This window comes from Salmo salar, chromosome 01, assembly GCF_965601325.2.
Source record: "Salmo salar chromosome 01, fSalSal1, whole genome shotgun sequence".
Classification (NCBI taxonomy): Eukaryota; Metazoa; Chordata; class Actinopteri; order Salmoniformes; family Salmonidae; genus Salmo; species Salmo salar.
Genome location: NC_138291.1, coordinates 25,685,333 through 25,703,339, shown reverse-complemented (window position 1 = coordinate 25,703,339; position 18,007 = coordinate 25,685,333). Strand labels below are relative to the sequence as shown.

General features: G+C 46.1%; 1 protein-coding gene across 3 annotated transcripts in view; it reads left to right on the top strand.

Annotated features, from left to right (window-relative positions):
- The first annotated feature begins 340 nt into the window (after positions 1-340).
- The window catches only part of LOC106582637 (RAC-alpha serine/threonine-protein kinase), a 39,514-nt gene continuing 21,847 nt past the window's right edge, over positions 341-18,007 (top strand). Inside the window, exons 1-3 of one of the 3 annotated variants that reach the window (XM_045715535.2) lie at positions 341-521; positions 5,079-5,286; positions 7,780-7,941. In XM_045715535.2, coding sequence (XP_045571491.1) covers positions 7,896-7,941 — 46 coding nt within the window. In that variant the 5' untranslated portion in view covers positions 341-521; positions 5,079-5,286; positions 7,780-7,895. The other 2 variants (XM_014165920.3, XM_045715539.2) reach the window with 2 other exon arrangements.

Genomic DNA, 18,007 nt, shown 5'->3' with positions numbered 1-18,007 from the left:
TACATTTTAGTCATTTAGCAGAGCAACTTACAGTAGTGAATGCATACATTTCATTTCATGCATTTATTTATTTAAAAAAAAATTGTACTGGCCCCCCATGGGAATCAAACCCACAACCCTGTCATGCTCTACCAACTGAGCCACAAGTGAAATTATGTGAAGATGAACTCAAACAAACCATATTTTTAATAGGATGGTTTTGATGGCTCATCCTACATAAAATGATTGATTTATTATGAAAAAATATGTAGATTAAACATATGTCCGGAATCTTTATCCGTCTCTGTGTGTAGCCTTCTCTCTGGATCGCAAACAGACCTATCGGCGCTAGGACCTAGGAGATGAGTATGCCACAGAAGCATTGCAGACATAACGTTTGGGAGGTGTTGTAGAAGAAAGGCAAAAGAAACCGAGTAAATGAGAGCACTTTTTGTACAGATTATTGAAGGATTTATCAGCTAAATAAATCGCCGAAACAGCTCATTATAATGCAACGGACACACTATTGAAATCCTGTCCAGGTAAAGGCCTGCATTTTGTTTTTCGTGTTGACTGAGGTCGACTGCTACTAGAGCGGTTAGATCCCATTGTATAAAATAGGATGCGGTTATTCTCACTCAAACTGCCCTGCTAGGCCCCATATCCAGACTAAAATTAAGTGCATTCCTGACATCAGTTTATTCTCGGGTATAGTTATGTTTACTGAAGAAGTTAGTTAAGTGTCCAAACTTTAACCTTAGCAGAGACTGTGCCTCATAAACAAAACTTAAATATCGTATAACATTGTCATTTATTGACTATGCTTTTGAATTTTACACAATGTCCGCCTTTGAGACAGCCTACAGGCGAACATGTTTATGTCGTTTTTACTGTACATTACTTTCATACAATTATAAGTCACCTATATGAACGAACTATACGTTTTAGAAATGAACTTTATGGACATATAAATGCATTTGCAAGGCGTCTTAAAAACAAACTATGATGAGATGTTGCGGGTGGCCGGTTCAACACTGCAACTCTACTCATTCATTTATCTGCACGTTCGTCAACAAGACAATTTATTTCGTTTTCTGATATGTTCTTGTTTGTCTGTATGTCACACAAGATGAAATATCTTTTACTGGCTTCATTCAAAATTCCACGATTTCTAAACCGAATATTTTACTTTTAGATTATCTGAAGGCAGGCAGCCACGTTGTTGCATTGTTGTTACAATGTAGCAATGACTGAAACAGAAATTGATACAAAGTATCCACCTTTTGCTTTGTTATGTCGGACGAATACATGTGTTGTATAGTAGATCTACAGTTGATGACTTTTGAAAGCATACTTCCTTTATTCTTGTATGACAGTTTTATGCTTTCTGGGACATGCCTCAGTAATTTTCCTTTATTTTCCATTAGCACAATTATCCTTGAATAAGCATCCCCCAAATCCCCTAACATTCAATCTCCACTGTGCTCCCAATTTTCCATCTTTTAGATGTAATTTTTCATAACATATTTTACATTTGGACTAAGTGATGAATACTCTTATGATTCACTGTCTACTTTTTTTTGTTTTGGGTAGTCATTTTCAGTATTTTTTGTTGTTGTAATGTGTGCATGTAAAGTAACACTCACACTGAACAGTAGTCATCCCCAAGCATGTTGTGTGCCATGCATGTCTTAAATGTGATAATTTGTTTTGAGTCATGAGACCGACCATAACTAGCCACAGTCTGAATGTGAAGGGACTCAGGCAGGCAGCACAGCAGCAGCATGTGACATTAGTCTGAGGGTGGTTAAGTGATGTGTTTACTGTTTGACTCACTCACCCTGTTCTTCCTGGGAGATGTTGACGTCCTTCGCTCCCATTGGTATGGGAAAGGACTTTGAGATCCTCTGGCCTTGTTGATGCAAATGTGCCACCAGTTGTATGCAGAATCTGAGGAATGCTGTTTGAAATCTGCCCTTACACAGTCAGGCTTATTGTGGCTAATCTGAGGCCTGTACGCCACAGGAGCTAGGAGACTTTATCAGTGTAATGGGTCCACACACTTCCTGGCCCTCCGTGCACATCATATGACTGTCCTCTCCCTGGTCTCTCTGTGTCACAGTCATAGACAGCACTGCTTCCTCTACTGCTGTCCATGTGGCTGCAAGCAAGTTGTTTACATTCTGAACGTCAAGCCCTCAAGTCAGAACCAACAGCATAGATGGAATTAGGGGATGCCATGAACGGATACAAGATGCTGATGAAGTGTCACCAACAGTAATATTTTTGAAGAGGAGACTGGAGAACAATAGGAGGGTTTCTGCCAAGTTACACCATATAAAAGGTGCCTTTTCTATTCAAAACAGACTTTACCCAACTTTATTTCTTAGTATGTATAGATCCATTTGAATGATCTTTCATTTTTTTCTGTCTGGGAATATGTATACAATACCAGTCAAAAGTTAGGACACACCTACTCGTTCAAGGGTTTTTCTTTATTTGTACTATTTTCTACATTGTAGAATAATAGTGAAGACATCAAAACTATGAAATAACACATATGGAATCATGTAGTAACCAATTTTCTTTTAACAAATCTAAATATATTTTAGATTCTTCAAACCCTTTGCCTTGATAACAGCTTTGCACAGTCTTAGCATTCTCTCAACCAGCTTCACGAGGAATGCTTTTCAAACTGTCTTGAAGGAGTTCCCACATATGTTTTCCTTCACTCTGCGGTCCAACTCATCCCAAACCATCTCAATTGGGTTGAGGTTGGGTGATTGTGTTGGCCAGGTCATCTGATGCAGCACCCTCACTCTCCTTCTTGGTCAAATAGCCCTTACACAGCCTGGAGGTGTGTTTTGGGTCATTGTCCTGTTGAAAAAGAAATGATTTCCCGAAGTCCCGGTTGAAGATTTCTCAGAATAAGCAGGAAATCTGTAATTCTCCAACAAGGATTTCTGGAAAACCAGGGAATTTATTGAAATTTCCCAGAATTTTGCAACTCTAGAACCAACACATGCAGAGATAATCTGTTCACCTACTCTGCATCTCACAAAGACACAGCGGTTGGAACCAAAAATCTCAAATTTGGATTCATCAGACCAAAGGACAGATTTCCACTGGTCTGATGTCCATTGCTCATGTTTCTTGGCCCAAGCAAGTCTCTTCTTACTATTGGAGTGTCCTTTTAGTAGTGGTTTCTTTGAAGCAATTTGACCATGAAGGCCTAATTCATGCAGTCTCCTCTGAACAATTGATGTTGAGATGTCTCGCAGTTTACTCTAATGAACTTATCCTCTGCAGGTAACTCTGGGGCTTCCTTTCCTGTGGCGGTCCTCATGAGAGCCAGTTTCATCATAGAGCTTGATGGTTTTTGCGACTGCACTTGAAGAAACTTGGACATTTCTTGAAATTTACCAGATTGACTGACCTTCAGGTCTTAAAGTAATGATGGACTGTCGTTTCTCTTTGCTTATTTGAGCTGTTCTTGCCATAAAATCGACTTGGTCTTTTATCAAATAGGGCTATCTTCTGTATACACCCCCTACCTTGTCACAACACAACTGATTGGCTCAAACGCATTAAGGTGGAAAGAAATTCCACAAATTAACTTTTGTGGACTTCCCTGTGGCTCAGTTGGTAGAGCATGGTGTTTGCAACGCCAGCATGGTGTGTGTAACGCCAGGGTTGTGGGTTCGATTCCCACGGGGGGCCAGTACAAAAAAAAATGCATGAAATGAAATGTATGTATTCACTACTGTAAGTCGCTCTGGATAAGAGTGTCTGCTAAATGACTAAAATGTAAACAAGACACATCTGTTAATTGAAATGCATTCCAGGTTACTACCTCATGAAGCTGGTTGAGAGAATGCCAAGAGTATGCAATTCTGTCATCAAGGCAAAGGGTGGCTACTTTGAAGAATCTCAATTATAAAATATATTTTGATTTGTTTAACACGTTTTTGGTTACTACATGATTCCATGTGTTATTTCATAGTTTTGATGTCTTCACTATTATTCTACAATGTAAAATAAAGAAAATCCCTTGAATGAGTAGGTGTGTCCAAACTTTTGACTGGTACTGTATATTTGTTTATGCTAATGTTAGTTGCTTTATGCTCTTCTCTCTCTCTGTAATTGTGATTGTTCTGCTGGAACAGACACCAAGAACAAACTTGATTGTGTGTGGAGGCATGACTAGTCATTTCACCTGTCTACTTTTTTATTTGTACGTCTTGTTTGAAGGAAAATTGCATAGATGCATATTGGTATTACTATTCAGTAAACATTTCCTTTGATGCACAGTAGTATTGGGACACTGCTTACCTGCACCTTTCTACTAGGACCCCAAGACAAAGCCAATATAGGCACAGAGATGGATTCACGTTGTTGATATAGAAGACAATACAACAAATGATATAGGTCAACCTGCTCCCTCCATACACAGCCTCTTTGCTTGAACCCAGCCAAGTCTCAAGACTAGTCTGGGATGATACCCAATGGACTACATTAATCAACAAGTGTTTCTATGACTGGCTCTGTGTGTGGTTTCCATACTGCATGACACTGATTTGCATTGAGGGGGGCCCTGGAACCAGAGCCAGCATGATGAAAGTCAAGCAGGCAGGGCAGGCAGTCAGGGAGAGACAGAGCGAGAGAGTGAAGCAGGCAGGTAGGGAAAGAGCGAGTGAATCAGTCAGGCAGTGGCCCGGGCCCCTGGACCATGTGACCTGCTGTTAGGGTACTAGGTTCATTCACTGGCTACAGTTCTGGCTGTGTCCTGGCTGCGGCCCAGCTTTTCCACACTGCCCACAGTAGCGACGGCTCGGTCACATTAAACATCAACACTGTGTTGTGACTCCAGAGCCGGACCTGTGTGTGTGTGTGTGTGTGTGTGTGTGTGTGTGTGTGTGTGTGTGTGTGTGTGTCAAAGTCAGAGAGTGCATGCTGAGAGCACAGAGGCTTGGTTTGCGTTTGTGATCAAAGTTTGAATTGGTCTCAGTAGGGTATACAGTGCTCTAGTGGACAGGCCTGCTCAGTCAGTTCCCCAGAGCTCATCTCTCTCTCTCTCTCTCTCTCTACTACTGTGACAGGCCCAGCCACAGCCAGAGATGACTGGAGCACAACACACTGCTGGCCCAGCCACAGCCAGAGAGGACTGGAGCACAATGTGCTGCTGCCAGTACTCAGAGCATGCGGGACCAACTGGCAGGTGTCATTTTCAACCTCTCCCTGACCGAGTCTGCAGTAACTACATGTTTCAATCAGACCACCATAGTCCCTGTGCCCAAGAAAGCGAAGGTAACCTGCCTAAATGACTACCGCCCTATAGCACTCAAGTCGGTAGCCATGAAGTGCTTTGAAAGTCATGGCTCACATCAACACCGTCATCCCGGAAACTCTAGATCCAATTCGCATACCGCTCCAACAGATCCACAGATGATGCAATCTCAATGGCACTCCACACTGGCCTTTCTCACCTGGACAAAAGGAACACCTATGTGAGAATGCTATTCATTGACTACAGCTCAGCGTTCAACACCATAGTGCCCACGAAGCTCATCACTAAGCGAAGGACCCTGGGACTAAACACCTCCCTCTGCAACTGGATCCTGGACTTCCTGACGGGGCGCCCCCAGGTGGTAAGGGTAGGCAACAACACATCTGTCACGCTGATCCTCATCACGGGGGCCCCTCAGGGGTGCGTGCTTAGTCCCTGTTCACCCACGACTGCGTGGCCAAGCACAACTCCAACACCATCATTAAGTTTGCTGACGACACAACAGCAGTAGGCCTGATCACCGATAACGATGAGACAGCCTATAGGGAGGAGGTCAGAGACTGTGTGTTGCCAGGACAACAACCTCTCCCTCAACGTAAGCAAGACAAAGCTGATCGTGTACTACAGGAAAAGGAGGGCCGAACACGTCCCCATTAACATTGACGGGGTTGTAGTGGAGCGGATCGAGAGTTTCAAGTTCCTTGGTGTCCAAGGAACTTGAACAACAAACTATCATGGTGCAAACACACCAAGACAGCCGTGAAGAGGGCACGACAACACCTTTTCCCCTTCAGGAGACTGAAATGATTTGGCATGGGTCCTCAGAACCTCAAAAAGTTCTAAAGCTGCATCATCGAGAGCATCCTGACTGGTTGCATCACCGCCTGTTATGGCAACTGCTCTGCATCTAAGGCGCTACAGAGGGTAGTGCGTACGGCCCAGTACAGCACTGGGGCCAAGCTTCCTGACATCCAGGACCTATATACTAGGCGGTGTCAGAGGAAGGCCCATAAAATTGTCATAGACTCCAGCCACCCAGGACTGTTCTCTCTGCTACCGCACGGCAAGCGGTACCGGAGCGCCAAGTCTAGGTCCAAAAGGTGACTCCTTAACAGCTTCTACCCCCCCAAGCCATAAGACTGCTGAACAATTAATCAAATGACCACCCGGACTATTTGATGACCCCCCCCCCCCCTTTGTTTTTAACACTGCTGCTACTCGCTGTTTATTATCTATGCATAGTCACTTTACCCCTACCTACATGTACAAATTACCTCAACTGACCTGTACCCCTGCACATTGACTCGGTACCGGTACCCCCTGTATATAGCCTTGTTATTGTTATTTTGTTTTACTTTTTATTACATTTTTTACTTTTGTTTATTTAGTAAATATTTTCTTAACTACATTTCTTGAACTGCATTGTTGGTTCAGTGCTTGTAAGTAAGAATTTCACGCTAAGGTCTACACCTGTTGTATTCGGCGCATGTTTTAAAAAAAAAATGTATTTGATAATTGAATACATTTGATTTCCAGTGAGTAAAAATAACCCTGTGTAGTGTTTCCAATTAATATGAGTTCACTCATAACAATTTGTAAACACAATGGATGTTAAAGGCTCCTATCATGCTGGTTTAATGGGAGATGTTAAAGGCTCCTATCATGCTGGTTTAATGGGGGATGTTAAAGGCTCCTATCATGCTGGTTTAATGGGGAATGTTAAAGGCTCCTATCATGCTGGTTTAATGGGGGATGTTAAAGGCTCCTATCATGCTGGTTTAATGGGGGATGTTAAAGGCTCCTATCATGCTGGTTTAATGGGGGATGTTAAAGGCTCCTATCATGCTGGTTTAATGGGGGATGTTAAAGGCTCCTATCATGCTGGTTTAATGGGGGATGTTAAAGGCTCCTATCATGCTGGTTTAATGGGGGATGTTAAAGGCTCCTATCATGCTGGTTTAATGGGGGATGTTAAAGGCTCCTATCATGCTGGTTTAATGGGGGATGTTAAAGGCTCCTATCATGCTGGTTTAATGGGGGATGTATTAGGCCTGGGGCTCTAACTCCCAGCCTGTCAATAGCTACTGCTTCCTGTTGTTTTCCTCTGCAGCCACTGATGAGGTCACATTAACAGGCCTCTCTTGTGATGATGGAGCTCTGGAGGATAAATTGATTTCAGTGGATGGTCAGAGAGAGCCATCCGCACACTGGTCACAGAACTTAGTCATTAGTTTTGAAGTGTTTGGCCCTGTGGTGAGTTTGTGGATACTGTCTTAACTCTTGTTCCTCATTTGGGAGTGATGCCACATGCTCATACTGAACTGGAATAAAACCCATCTGGTGTGTGGAACAACTATTTTCCACTGTCTGGACAGACCACAGAAGTATGGAACCAACGTGTTTCCACTGAGATGCACTGATGTTGACTGGTGAAGTTAATATTCAGACAGGTGGAGAGGAAATGTTTTACTGCCAGATGAGGCTAATTTTTACTCTTCCCTTTACACTAAAAGGAAACTGGTGAAAAGGTGGCTACAGGCTCCTGCCCTGGACTGAGTGAAGGACACTTGGGGAACAGAGCTGTGTCTCTCCCTGTCAGAACCCTGGACACACTAACCAGCCCACCAACATGACCCATGTGGCGATAATGAAGGAGGGATGGCTGCACAAAAGAGGTGAGTGGATTTGGACTATTTCCTGTATCAACAAATGCTTTGCTCCTTATTTGACTACAACATGAGCATGAGTGCTGATGTCATTTTGGTATTATTTGTATAGTTTCCTGTATGTGATTCCTATTTCCTAGTCGACAGTATACCGTAGGCCCCAGTATCCCTCTTGCCCAGCTAGCTACTCTGTGTGGTATGGTGTGGCGCTCTGGCAGGCGTGAGTGCCGTTGTTTGGATGAGGAGGCATTCCTCGAATACCTGCTGGCTTTGAGTGTGTGTGCGTGTGCGTGTGCGCGTGTGCGTGTGTGTGTGTGTATGCCTGTGTGTGTGTGTGCGTGTGCGTGTATGCGTGTGCGTGTGCGTGCAGACTCCTCCAGCACAGAGAGAGAGAGCAGGGGTGTGGTACCTGGGACAGAGGCTCAGGGGACAGACAGACAGGGGGACACGTCACTAGGAGTGGAGAGTCCCAGAGGCTGTAACCCAGGGAACAGCATTCTACTCAGTACGCTCTCCCTCTAAGGCCTCAGCAGGAACACAACAAGGGCTTGTGTCTTAACAGAGTCATCCTGGGTTAGCTACGCAGGCAGACCCAGGCCCACGCAGACTGATGCAGCCCCTGGTCCTCACAACCCTTCCCTGGGGCGGAGAGAGCAATGCTGGGTACTACTGATTGCTCATTTAAAAAATAACCTCAGTGATTTACTTAAAACAGCAGATCGCCCTGGGATTCTTGGTACATGTCTAGAGGCTGAGGAACACATATCAGTCTGATGTTTTCTGATGTAAGTGATCTTTGTCTAAATAACAAGGAAACAGGAAACAGCATTTGCCTTATTGGAAGGAAATGGACCAAAGTTGATCATTTAGAAGAGTTCTGATTTAATAACAAACATGTCAGCTAAGGGGAGGGTCTTTATAAGGGTGTCTAGTTCTTCTGAAACTTTTTTTAAATCATGCATGTAATTTTACCGTCTTTACCTCATCTTATGCATGGTCTGTTGGCACATTTGACATGCAGTATGTGATGCAGTATAACATGCACTATGTCGTCTCCACTACTCCTTGCCAGAGTGATACGAAGGGAAGCAGGAAGGTTTCTGACAGATTGCCAGTGTAAAATGTAATGGTCCGAGGACTGTCAAATAGTGACCAGTGAGAAAAACAAACTCCTTTGATCTCAAGTCACATCTTAACCTTGAATTATTGAAGAACAAAGCCAACACACAAACAGACCGAACAAACAAGCCTTCAGGAATACTGAGTTGGCATGCTGTCATACCCTAGCAGCTGTGCCCGGTGAAATGTCACCCAGAGCAACACTGTTTTGATTGGAGGGCTTCTGCCTGCTTGCTGTGCGTATCTTGACAGGATGGGTTTTAATGTCACGTCACTGTCACCCAGTCTCTGTCCCAGTGCAACAGCACAGAAGGTGAGTCTGCAATAACAATGTTCTGCTGCCCATCACTTCAGCCAACCACCCTCTTCCTGTGAATCTTTTAATTTTAGCCCATCTAACCTCACCACTAAGATTTTGGACTGCAGTCACAGAACATTTCACTGACTGATTGCATTGTGTGTTTGATGGAATGGAATTGAGGCTGGCCTCAGCAGCATTCTGAAGGGACATACAGGTAGGTGGTGGCCTGCCTAGTGCCTCAGAAATGTCCCTGTAATTATGTGCCGTCGTGACTGTATTCCATTCTACAGACACGGCCACGGCTACGGAGGGGAGCAGCTCAGGTCTGGCTGGGAGCTGAGAACGTCCATGCCACCTTTAACCCTCCTAACCCTGATTCCTATCTGATTAGTCATGCAACTGTAAGCTGGTGTTGTGGTATCCTTTTGCTGCCAGACAATGGCAGAGTACAGAAAGTGGAGCAGCAAACTTGGTTTCTTACGTGGACTAAGTCCACCCAGCCTATTCCACAAAACAGCCAGATTCCCAACCTTGGAGTGTTCGGTTCTGTACCTTTTTTCCCCCAGACAGGCCCAGCTGAGTCTGATGATCCTCAACGTCAGGCCACACCTTTCCACTCCATCAGCCTTGTGCTGCTGGGCAGTGGGATCGTCTCAGCCATTTGTCACCCATCATGATATAAAGAGGGTTATCTGTTCAAGGCCAGCTTTGGACTTCCAATACATAGCACTAGGGAATAGGCCAGTAATCCTGTGCTGTATACCAAGCCACCAATGGCTCCTCTGTAGGCCCGTGTGTGTATCTGCGGAAGTGTGTGTCTGCGGAAGTGTGTGCATGAGGTAAAGCATACAATTGCAGGAGTAACAGTGGTTGAATGTTTAAATGTTTTTCCACTGCCCGCATGTACAGGTTGCCTAGCACACTGAGGCTTGTAGTTCAACATCCGCTTGTATCTTGTTGCGTCTGTTACAAACCAGTTGTCATGTCCCTGAGGGCCACACAGACAGTCATCCAGCAACAGATGACTCCCATTGAAAAACCATTGGATCAATCTGGGTTTGATTAATCCGTAAATGTGTTGGGTCTACTTTACACCACCCACACAGTTTACATTATGCCTGCAGCCTCTAGTGGTCAGTCTGTAGTTTATTCCCTAAAGTTTCCATCAAAGGCAGAGCATCATCCAACATCAAAGAAGCAGATTGCAGGTTCTCTAGATTCCATCTGAGTGCTGTGTCCAAGAGCCTAGTGAAGTGCAACAGAACTGTGCTTGTTGGCCCTCTCTCTTCCAGGCAGCACTTGGCCCTCCCTCTTCCAGGCAGCCCTTGGCCCTCTCTCTTCCAGGCAGCCCTTGGTCCTCTCTCTTCGAGGCAGCCCTTGGCCCTCTCTCTTCCAGGCAGCCCTTGGCCCTCTCTCTTCCAGGCAGCCCTTGGCCCTCTCTCTTCCAGGCAGCCCTTGGCCCTCTCTCTTCCAGGCAGCCCTTGGCCCTCTCTCTTCCAGGCAGCCCTTGGCCCTCTCTCTTCCAGGCAGCCCTTGGCCTTCTCTCTCCCAGGCAGCCCTTGGCCCTCTCTCTTCCAGGCAGCCCTTGTTCGTTTGAATCATTTGCTCCCTGACAGGTATAAGGAGCCGGCCCCCTCGTTAGGCTAACGAAGGTTACAACAACTGTTGGATTTGGGTAGCACTCTCAGCTGGCTCGGAGGCAGGAGTGAATGGATGGGGGAGGGAACTGAGAGGAAACAGAGCTCCATGTCTTTGTGATATTCCCAGAACATCATCACTCTGTGTGCAGTCCTTTTCTCACAGACCAAGCCTGACTTAGAAACAGGGTGTTCTGTGTGATGTGTCACTCTGACTAATAGGTTGATGCTTATTGGATGATTTACTCCAAGGGGTCACATGATTAGTCCATGGGGTCATGTACTAGAGGACACCTTTGAGTCATTCCACTGAGAATAACAAAGAGTGCGTGGTCAAAGAGTGTGTGTGAGAGTATGTTTGTTTGTTTGTTTGTTTGTTTGTGTGTGTGTGTTGGTATGCATGCATGCAAGATTTTGAGTACCTAATATAGTTACACCTCATACAATCACATACCATTTTGAAACACCTCTTTTTAAAGATTTTCTCAGTATCAAAGCAGTAAAAGGGAACTGTGTGTGGGAGTTAGATTTTCACTCTTCAAAGGAACCAACCCACCTGATTAACTCTGTCTCATGACACTGCAATGCTGATCGCACAAGGACTTTGTCTGGCTGCCAGCTTTACCGCCAGGCTCGCCTTGCCTCTTTCACACATACCCCTTCACATTAGCTTCTAGCCTGCCATGGACCACACAGCGGCCCTGCTACCACACACACCAACAACCTCACTACAACGGCTCCAGCAGCAGGGGATGCCCCAGAGCCATTATGCCCTGTCCACACTCCCATCGCCCAGCTAACTACATAAAACAATACCAGCAGCAAAACTTTGAGCGACAGAACCAGAGTCACGAGGTGAAGCCCCCAAGGCAGGGCCAGCAGCAGAGGGTGGCTCCCCAGGAGGGGAGGGCTCTGGCTGGTGTCTGGCTGTCAGCAGGGTCCCCTGCTCTCAGTAATGGGAAGCAGCCTCCTGCTAAATGTGGTGGAGAAAAGTAAATTGCCTGGGTGCAGCTGTCGATAGGCAGGCTGGATGGGAGGGGACCAGGAGGCCAGAGAGAGCCACCTCCGTCACTTGTCTCTGCTCGCAGTGAGCCCGCTGTGTGCTTACTTTTCTGTGCAGAATCCTCCTGCTCCACAACTGGCGCTTGGCTGTGCTCCCCCTGCTCCCTACCCCTCTCTCTCTCTCTCTCTCTCTGTCTTTGTCACTTCCTCGCTCTCTTTCTTCAATTCTCTATCTCTATTCCCCTCTTTTTCTTTCTTTACCTCATATCCTGCTTCCTACTCCCACTCTACTCCTCCTCTCCCTCTTTCTTAATCCCCATCTCATTTCTTCTCTGCCTCTGCCAGTCGCCCCCCACCATCTCCTTGCCCACTTTCCCTCCTCCGCTCCCCCCCCTTGCCAGGATAATGACCCTGCTGACAACACCGAGGCGGAAGCTGCTTCCGACTGCCGTGGCGCTCCCAGTCTCAGACATCAATCACATCACTGGCTCTCCCTGGCAACTGGGACAGACAGAGGGGTAGAGAGAGAGAGAGGGAGTGGTGGAGTGTGGACAGGAAGGGGCTGCTCAGCTGTCCATAGAGTCTGACTGTATGTTCAGACTGCTGTCACATTCACATCAGACCATCATCAGGATACACACCCAGATCACACTTAGCCTCTCATCCGGCTCAGGGACAATTTGTCATTATGGATCACAGACAAATATACCAATGTATTTGACTTGGCCTTAACTCTCCTAAAGGTTGAAATGTAATCTTAGGTATATCCCCCTTTTATTATACATGGTTGTATAATTTAAGAATGATCGACTGTTCCCTGGTCGTTTAGTGTTAATTGGCACTAATTTGAACTAAATAATGTGTTTATTTGTTTGTCATGCAGTAACGCAGTTAACTAATCCATGGGCTGCTTGTTTACCGAGAGGAGGGGCCAAATTAATCACACAGAAAAGCAGGGTGAACTTCCCACAGTGTCTCTATGGTAATCAGCAGGTGTCACTCGCTATGGAGAAGAAGTGAGGGCTTTCTTATGAGCGTGAGAAAGAGGGGCTCCACCACCCCCCTCCCCACTGTTCACCCCCCCCCTTTTTTTTCCTGTAGCGGCAGAAGCCGCATCAGCAGAGAGAGAGGGGAAGGGAGGGTGATGGAGAGAAAAGAGAGGGCTGCAGTGGAGGCTGGGGCAGCCCTTCCCTGTGACCTGTTGATGCTGTTGCCAAAGCCCCGGCAGTGCAGTCCCATCCAGCTGCATGAGAGAAAGAGAGACGCCAACAAAAGAGGAGAGGGACAGCAGGAAGAAAAAAAAGAGGGGGGAGAAAAGAAAGAATGAAGAAACCCAAACTCCTGGGCGGTTTAGCCTGGCATGTGAGAGGCCTGTTGTGAGCCTGGGCAGCCTTATATGGTCATGGGGAGAGGGGCAGCCTGGCGGCCCAGTCTGCCCTGAGTCCCAGAGCTGGGAAGGGGATGGGACGGGGGGCAGTATTGGGGTGGTGGTACAGAGTGGTGACCCTTCCATCAGGGAGCCCCCTCTCGTCTGGAGCGGGTGGCGGCACAGAGGCTCATTGAGATGCAGGGCACATGGCGGCAGGTTGCAGCTGCAGGCTACAGGCAGGGCCAACAGAAAAGGGCCGAAGGGGGCAACCGAGGAAAAACTAACAAAATACACTGCCTCCCCTGCTTTGGAGTTTTAATTCCCTAATCCTCAATCCCCCCCTCTCGACACTCTCACACATACACACTCTCACACATACACTCTATCACACAGTTACCACTGGCTCCCTTCCTCCCTCTCATCCCCAAACTATGAATGAGTGGCCAGGCAGAGACAAAACACCACAGCAGCCCTCTCAGGAAGTCCAATCCTGGGCACTGTGCTGAGAAAGGCTTGTTTTGACTGACCTCTTCTCCCCTTCCTTAACATTTTATTTTCTGCTCTCATTCCTCTCTCTCTCTCTGTGTCTGTGTCTCTGTCTGTGTGTGTCGCTCTCTCTGTGTCTGTCTGTATTCTATGTGCCTGTGATGCCAGACAGAGCACAGCGGTTGGCCTCTCCTTTGCAGTGTGATGAATGTTGCATGATGTGTTTATTAAAGAGCTGTGGCAGCTGGGACCTTAGATTCCTGTCGTTGTCACGTAGAGACAGAGAGAACACAACGCTCCTCAGACACACAGGCTAACCTCTGACACACAGGCTAACCTCTGACACACAGGCTAACCTCTGACACACAGGCTAACCTCAGACACACAGGCTAACCTCAGACACACAGGCTAACCTCAGACACACAGGCTAACCTCAGACACACAGGCTAACCTCAGACACACAGGCTAACCTCAGACACACAGGCTAACCTCAGACACACAGGCTAACCTCTGGCACACAGGCTAACCTCTGACACACAGGCTAACCTCTGACACACTCTCTTGCATACTCTCCTTTTTATATTTAATCTTCTTTTTAATGACACAGACTGCCTGGATTCTAAAGCCAAGCTGACTTGCAAATGGCCTCTGTGTCAATTGGTAGTATTAACATGGATCCGAATTGGTCGCATGCTCGTTCTTTTACAACGGACTGACCTTGAAAACCGTAACTAGGTACAGTCTGACCATTGAGTGAATTATTTTAGTCTGACTGCAGACGGTTCGCCTTTGGTCAATCAAAATGCTCTTATTGCCAGTAGAAGTTTTTTGACGAATAAGCTGGTTTTCATGTGTCTGTTGAGAGCTCTATGGAACTACGCTGTCAACTCACAAACCATTCAGACACGTCCAGCTTATTCAGTAATAGCTCCACTTCTGAAGAAAATGACACTCAACACGGTAGCATACAGTATTTGGACAATTGGCCCTCTGCAGCTGTAAGTCATTGAGTGTGTGTGTATGCATATGAGAGAGCATTTGTGCATGTGTGTGTGGAGGGCATGGCACTGGTACAATTTGGCTGTCCACACAAGCCATGCAGCAGTTGGCAAATAAAGATGAATTCTCTTGTGTTTGGCAGAGGCTCACTGTTCATTATTTTCTACTTTGCCCAGTGCGCATCCCAGACCTCAGCAGCTGTTTAACATGTAAAGACACTCTACCAGCCCCTGACAGCTCCTCGCATGGCCCTCGTCTACACACACACACACACACACAAACACAGTCAAAATTGTAGTTGAATTTGCCTATCCCAAAGACTGTTCTGTTCTTGATCTTATCTGCTATGTGGTCAGGTTGTTTCCTGTTTTCTACAATTAAAATGTTCTACTGAGATGAAAAGGGCCAGTTTACTGCAGCTGAAAGACTTTGAAGACGGATGGATGGATTGAGTTGATAGCAGGGGACTTCTGTGTCCCAAGTCCCTTCTGCTCTTAGTCAGCATGTTGTCTTCTCTCTTAATCTGTATTCTGCAATTTGCCCATTTGGTCCAATCTGTCAAAAATATACTGTATCAAATAAGCATATAAATACTTAGTGAGTAATTTGAAATTGTCTACGAATGAGTCTTTTGGCATCTCCTGCTGTTGTCTGTACATCCTCTGCTTCCTATTCCTAAACCTCCAGTTCCTAGTTGTGGAGTATCATGGTAGGATGTCATCATAACATCAGAAGCAGAGTGAGAAAAGTACAGTACAGTAGTGGGCTGGGTTTTTAGTTTCAAGTCTAGTCAATGAGAAAGACAAAGGTCAGGTGAGAATAGAAAAACAAAGTGTTAGTAAATAGGAAAGACATCTGGGTCATGGCTGTGGTTTTCTAACGAAGAGATGGACTGCAGAGGTAGGTGACAGAAATGATAAGACAGATAGACGAGGACGTTTCTTCAGTCACATGACTCTCCATGCCCCAGTCAGGATGACGTTTACCTGGTCAGGATATCCTCTCCAGCCAGACCAAAGACAATGTTCTCAATAACGTAGCTGATAACATGCATACTGCCAATTTCTCCACAGCCATTGTTTTCACCACACCCACATTTTGGGAAATGTGTAACGTTATGCTTTATTTGGAAGAGCAAAAGAAGCACACAGACAATTATGTTCTGACAATTGCACCAATGTCAGTCCTGCTGTGGTCAGAGCATGCTGTGGAGTCTTTAGGGTGGGATTAGGTGGAGGGTTATAGGGGGGTGGAGGGGTATGGGGGGGTAGAGATGTGCCCTAGGTGTCACATTCCACCATGATGAGCTTGCTCAGTTCACTGAACTCTACTCGCTGGTCTTTACAAGCTGTGGTCTCTGAGAGGAAAGGAAACACTATTAAAAGTGTCCTTTACCAATGACATTTGCATTACAGTGCAAGGTGACCATTAAGTGACTGTCCCCATGGCTTTGTTGCTGTGTAGTGACACTGTGAAAGGCTAGCCTGGCTGACGCGACCCACGTGACTCAGTGCAGGGAGATATGTGACCACACTGGTCTGAAAAGTAGACCGTTTGTTAATGCAATATTCGCTTAGAAATTGTGTGACGGGTTTGATTGGTTCTCTCAACCCCAAAACAATCTTCATGAGTTGAGAGCTTTTGTTGTTTGGATTTGAAAATGGATTGGGGCGGTGCCAGGGGGACTGTATGTGGGTGTTTTGAGGAGAGCCAACCAGTAAAAGCACAGCCTCCTTCATTATCGACGCATTGTGCCGACAACATCAAAGAGCCATTCCAGACTCTGAAGTCAGGAGGACTTTGAGAGTTAGGTGTTAGCTAGACTAATGAAAGGGTACAGTGCGTATTCATTGTCACCTCATTGAGAGCCATGTGACAGAGCCCGTCTCTGCGCGGAGGAATGTCTCTGCAGTGCATGCCACGCACGGTGGCATCATCACAAGGCACGGTGGATGCCAACTCTTGCCAGCCTGGGTGGGCTTCGTGCGTCAGAGGGGCTGGCAGGCCAAATCAAATCAAATGTTATCACATGTGCCGAATACAACAGGTGTAGACCTTACCATGAAATGCTTACTTCAAGCCCTTAACCAACAATGAAGTTTTAAGAAAATAAAGTTAAGAAAATATTTACATTAATAAACTAAAGTAAAACATTTTTTTTTTAAATTACAAGAAAATGACCTTACAATAACGAGGCTATATACAGCAGGTACCGGTATATATGATCTATGCCCTCTGTGCTTGAGGAAGGCAAGACCTTTCTGTCGTCAGATATACATTCACACATACACACTGTAGTGTACTTTCATACACGCCAGTGCATATAAACAAACATCTGTCTTTGCTTGTCAGTGTCTGTGTTGGGACCATGGTCTTGATGCCAGTTTGTGGCCTCAACACAATTAACTTAATCAATCAGCCTTTCAGCGTCATTGTTGGAAGCACCAAACATGCGCTTGACCTATTTCCTGAATCTCTCTGTATTCTTCCCTAAAGAGGTGAGCGGAGCGCTGCCAGTGTGTAGGCTAACCTATTTCCCAATTTTTTGGGGGGCTCCAGAGTGGCGCAGCGGTCTAAGGCAGTGCTAGAGGTGTCACTACAGACCCTGGTTCGATTCCAGGCTGTATCACAACCGGCCTTGATTTGGGAGTCCCTTAGGGTGGTGCACAATTGGCCCAGCGTTGTCCGGGTTAGGGTTTGGCCGGGGTAGGCCGTTATTGTAAATAAGAATTTGTTCTTAACTGACTTGCCAGGTTAAATAAAAAAACTAAAAAAGCTCCCTCTGATGTCACTGTGCTCGGATGACACGTGGCTGGAGGTAGGGAGCTTATTATGCTGCCTTTGCATTGTGCACATACTGTCCCCAGCTTGCCCTGCCAGGGGCTCTGAGCCTGGTGTAGGGTGGGGGATATGGGTCAGCCAAGACCTGCAGAAGTAAGGCCTTGATTTGTGGTAGATTGAGGCTGAGGGTGTTCTGTAGATAATGCACCGCAGGTTTAGGATGAGTCTGGAAATGGTCTTGGATATGGAGGCTGGGGTGTGGGTCCCAGTGTTGTAAGCTGTTGGCTTCTCAACCATGAGATTGCTCCTTATAGTAGTATCTCTGTTCCACCTTACCAATGCCCACCACTGTGCTGACGTAACAAGAAATTCAGTCAGTCG